At 48.9% G+C, this 4,067-nt stretch overlaps 1 protein-coding gene across 1 annotated transcript; it reads right to left on the reverse strand.

Moving 5' to 3' along the window:
- Positions 1-2,186: 2,186 nt before the first annotated feature.
- LOC129073770 (germ cell-less protein-like 1) lies at positions 2,187-3,701 on the reverse strand. Its single transcript, XM_054577431.1, has one exon. It carries the CDS (start codon positions 3,699-3,701, stop codon positions 2,187-2,189), a length of 1,515 nt encoding a protein of 504 aa, XP_054433406.1.
- Between the last annotated feature and the right edge of the window lie 366 nt (positions 3,702-4,067).

Raw genomic sequence — 4,067 nt, forward strand, 5'->3', positions numbered from 1 at the left:
GGTCTCATATAAAGAAAAGGCCCAAAGACTCAACCAGAAAGCTGTTGGATCTAATCAGTGAATTCAGTAAATTCACAGGACATAAAATCAATATGCAGAAAGCAATTGCTTTCTTCTCCTTTAAATTTGAAACAGCTGAGAAATAAATAAAAAACAAACCCATTCACAATAACATCAAAAACAATAAAATATCTAGGAATAAGTTAACCAGGGAAGTGGATGATCCGTACAATGAAACCTAAAATTCTTTAATGAAAGAAATCTAACAGGACACCCACAAATAAAAGGACATTCTATTTTCATGCATTGAAAGACATATCATGAAAATGCTCATGGTAACTAAAGCCACCTATGGATTTAATAAAGTACCTATCAAAATTCCAACGGAATTTTTCACAGAAACAAAAGAATCCTAAAACTTGTATAAAACCACAAAATCCCTGAATAGTCAAAGTAACCATGAGAAAGAAAAACAAAACCAGAGGCCTCACACTGCCTGATTGCAAGCTATACTGCGAAAGCAATTGTAAGGAAAGCAGTATGATATTGGCATAAAAAAGGACACATAGACCAAAGGAACAGAAGAGAGAGCCCAGAATGAAACCCTCACATATACAATCAACTAATATTTGATGAGGTAGCCGAGAACATCATAAGGGGAAAAGGATAGTCTCTTCAACAAATAGTGTAGAGAAAGCGGCATTACCACATGCCAAAAAGGAAATCGGACCCCAGTCTCACACCAGTCACAAAAATTAGCTTGAAATGGACCAACGTCTAAAACGTACGGCCTGATACTGTAAAATACCTATAAGAAAACAGCAGAAACTCCTCAGCACTGGTTCTGGCAATGACTTTTGGCTATGACAACAAAAGCATAAACAACCAAAGAAAAAAAATGAAAAGGGCTACATCAGCTTGCAAGCTTTTACACTGAAAATAAAACAATTAACCTACAAAATGGGATATTTGTCAAGCCATGTATGAAAAATATTTTAATACCCAAAATTTATAAAGAACTCATACAACCCAATAACAACAAAAACGAAAAGTGGTTTAAAAATGGGTAGAGGGCCTAAATAGACATGTTTCCCAAGAAGCATTCGAACGGTTAACAGGTATATGAAAAGGTGCTCAGGCCCTGGCTGATGTGGCTCAGTGGATTGAGTGCCAGCCTGCAAACCAAAGGGTCACCTGTTCGATTCCCAATCAGGGCACATGCCTGGGTTGCAGGCCAGGCCTCTGGTAGGAGGCATGAGAGAGGCAAGCGCACATTGATGTTTCTCTCCCTCTCTTTCTCCCTCCCTTCCCCTCTGCCTAAAAATAAATAAAATCTTTAAAAAATAAAGGCGCTCAACATGACTAACCATCAGGGAAATGGAAATCAGGACTCACAATGAGCTATCACCTAACACTTGTAAAAGTGGTTATTATCAACAAGGTTAGCGATGACAAGTGTGGGTGAGGATGTGGAGCAAAGCAAACCCTTGTGCCCTGTGGGTGGGAGTGTAAGCTGGTTCAGCCATCATGGTAAACAGTGTGGAGGTTCCTCAAAACCGTACAAAGACACTCTTCGGTTGAAGAACAGTCCACAAAAGGAAGATCATCAGTGGAGGCTGGATGAGTTCGCATAGTGAGAGACCATGGGAAGCAAGTACTACACCCAGTGGCAGGAAGTGGGAAGGGGGAGCAATTCCAATGGAGCCAGTGGTGGTGGTGGTCATGAGTGGGGCAGGGCAGCTCTAAACACACCAAGTCAAAGAGAAGTCAAAGTATTCCTTTAACATTTATTTAATCAAACTAAAAGCAAAGAGTTAAACTGAGAGTGGTAGAGGGAGGGGGCTCAGAGTTCCTCTCTAAAGTCAATTGGTCTTTGTTTCGTAGAAATGATGTGGGGTCCTGTCGGAGGGTCGATGGATGTTAAACCAGGAGAAGGAGTTGCCACATGAGCAGCAGGAATGAGTTCTGGAGGTACTTGTGGGATTTCAAAATGCGTCCTCTTCCTAGACACCGGTAAACAGTCTCAAACATTACAAGCTACAAGTCAACAAAGCCTCTGACAGAATTGGTCACCAGAGATGGGCAAGGCCACTTGATCCCAAAGAAGCAACTGACATCTCGAGCAGGCTGGCCGCCCTTGTGCCCAGGGAAGAGCTGCTCAGCTCTCTAAACTTTTGTGCGGGTCCTCACTCTGAGGAGGGCCCCTCTCTGGGGATGTACAGGAAGTTACAGGTCACATATATCGGGAAGGCCACATCTTGGTTCTCCAGGTTCATTATCTCCAGGTCTTCATCTCTTCCCAGGGAAAGCACCCGGAATTCCGTGCACTTCCTGAAGGTGGCTCGTCCAGTGGTGTCCAAGGAAACCACACACAGGCGGAAGGCGACCTTTCTCTGCCAGAGTAAGCTGAGCCCGAAGCCATGGGACTTGTACATGGCACCGCGCTTGAAGATGATGCGCCGGCTGGCGTAGCACACCACTAGCTCCCAGCCAAAGTTGAGGCCGGCCCACAGCCAGCGGCACCGCACTTCCTTAGCGAGGTGGTGCCCACACCGCATGCTGCTCCTGGGGCAGTTGGGCACATGGAGGTTAGTGGACGCGACCCCCTTCATTTGCTCACTCGGGACGAAAGCAAGACACTGGTCCTTGTATACTGGGGTCAGCCACGCGGGCGGGATGAGCGCATCCTGGTCAATGATGCGCGCTGATGGCAGGTCACAGATGATGTAGGCCAGTCGCAAATGCTGGAACACAGGCACAAAGTCTCTGCCCTGCTGGGTTTCGAGGAAAGGGGTGCCTCCCGACTCCCTCTTGGACCTTGCAAGCCACAAATTGGCGTCGGCTAATAAGGTTCTGTGGGGGCCATTCCACGCTGGCTGTAGCTGCAAGTACATCCACTTTTTCAGCATGGAGTACACATCCATCTCCACTTCTATCACTAAGAGCTCCGAAGAGGCAATGAGCTCTTTCATGATATCCAGGCTGAGTTGACGCAATAATAGCTCCTCATTTGGTTGAGTCATCAGGTTGTCCAGCAGCCACTGGAAGCACACGGTCTTGATGTTTGGGAGGCCGTAGCTCTCGGCAGAGTAGTAGTAGCTGCATATGGTGTGCACACTGACAGTGTCCTTCATGACCTCCCCACACTCTTGAATCAGCTCGTCCAGCTGCAGCATGCTGGCCGTGGCCAGGATGGACACGACGCGTCTGGGTGGAATGAGCACGGAGCTTTGGTACAGGGAGCTTAAAGCCTCGTGCAGGGCCTCCCGGTCAATGTTCTCGTCAGGCATCTGCAACTCTATGGTATTCATGGTTGATTCCCTCCACGCACCACTGAACATGCTCGCGAAGTAGCCTGACTGGCACAGGTAGACCTTGTGCAGGTTCCACACCTCCCCCAGCGCCCGGATCTGCACATCGCTGCCTTCCCCCATTAGAAAAAGTCTCTCGTAAACGGAACTTGAAGTACCTCTGGAGCGCTTCTGAGGGGGCTGTTCGGTGGGAGGCCCTCCTGAGTCCATCTTCCGTCTGAGGCCGCCCTGACTGGTGGAGGGTCCGGCCTCTTCGCTCTCTTCTTCCACCTGGTGAACCACCGCCAGGGCTGCCCCAGCCATCTCCACCTCCTCACCACCGGCCTCCGGCTGCTCTGGGACACGTCTTTCCCAGAGCCACCCCAGCATCCGACTGCTTCGCGCCCCCATAACTTGTAGGTGCCTCCACAGCAGACGCCACAGACGCGCCCCTCTCTCGGCGAAGCTTCACTGGGCACTGGCTCAGCCCAGAGGGCTTCTGGGTACGGTGGGCGTCGGCTGGCGCGCCCCCTAGGGACCCACGTGAGAAAAGGCTTGTAACCAGGAAGAACACGCTGTGCGCATGTCCTCCTGGGGAGAATCGCTCTGGTGCCCCCTTCACTTCCGGATGATTGCATAGTGACCCTTTGGGTGCATTTCCGGTCCTTTCAAAAACACAACTCACATCGGCCCACCTAAAACATTACGTGATCATTTGGGGAGGGATTCCATCTTTCTTCCTTCACGGAAACACCAGCTTCATTTATTCAGGGAATA

This window comes from Pteronotus mesoamericanus, unplaced genomic scaffold (genome assembly GCF_021234165.1).
Source record: "Pteronotus mesoamericanus isolate MK-2021 breed Mesoamerican mustached bat unplaced genomic scaffold, CSHL_Meso_final contig_427, whole genome shotgun sequence".
Lineage (NCBI taxonomy): Eukaryota > Metazoa > Chordata > Mammalia > Chiroptera > Mormoopidae > Pteronotus > Pteronotus mesoamericanus.

Bases quoted from the DNA above. Each gene is read 5' to 3' on its own strand.
- LOC129073770 (XM_054577431.1), bottom strand. From the start codon at position 3,701: ATGGGGGCGCGAAGCAGTCGGATGCTGGGGTGGCTCTGGGAAAGACGT.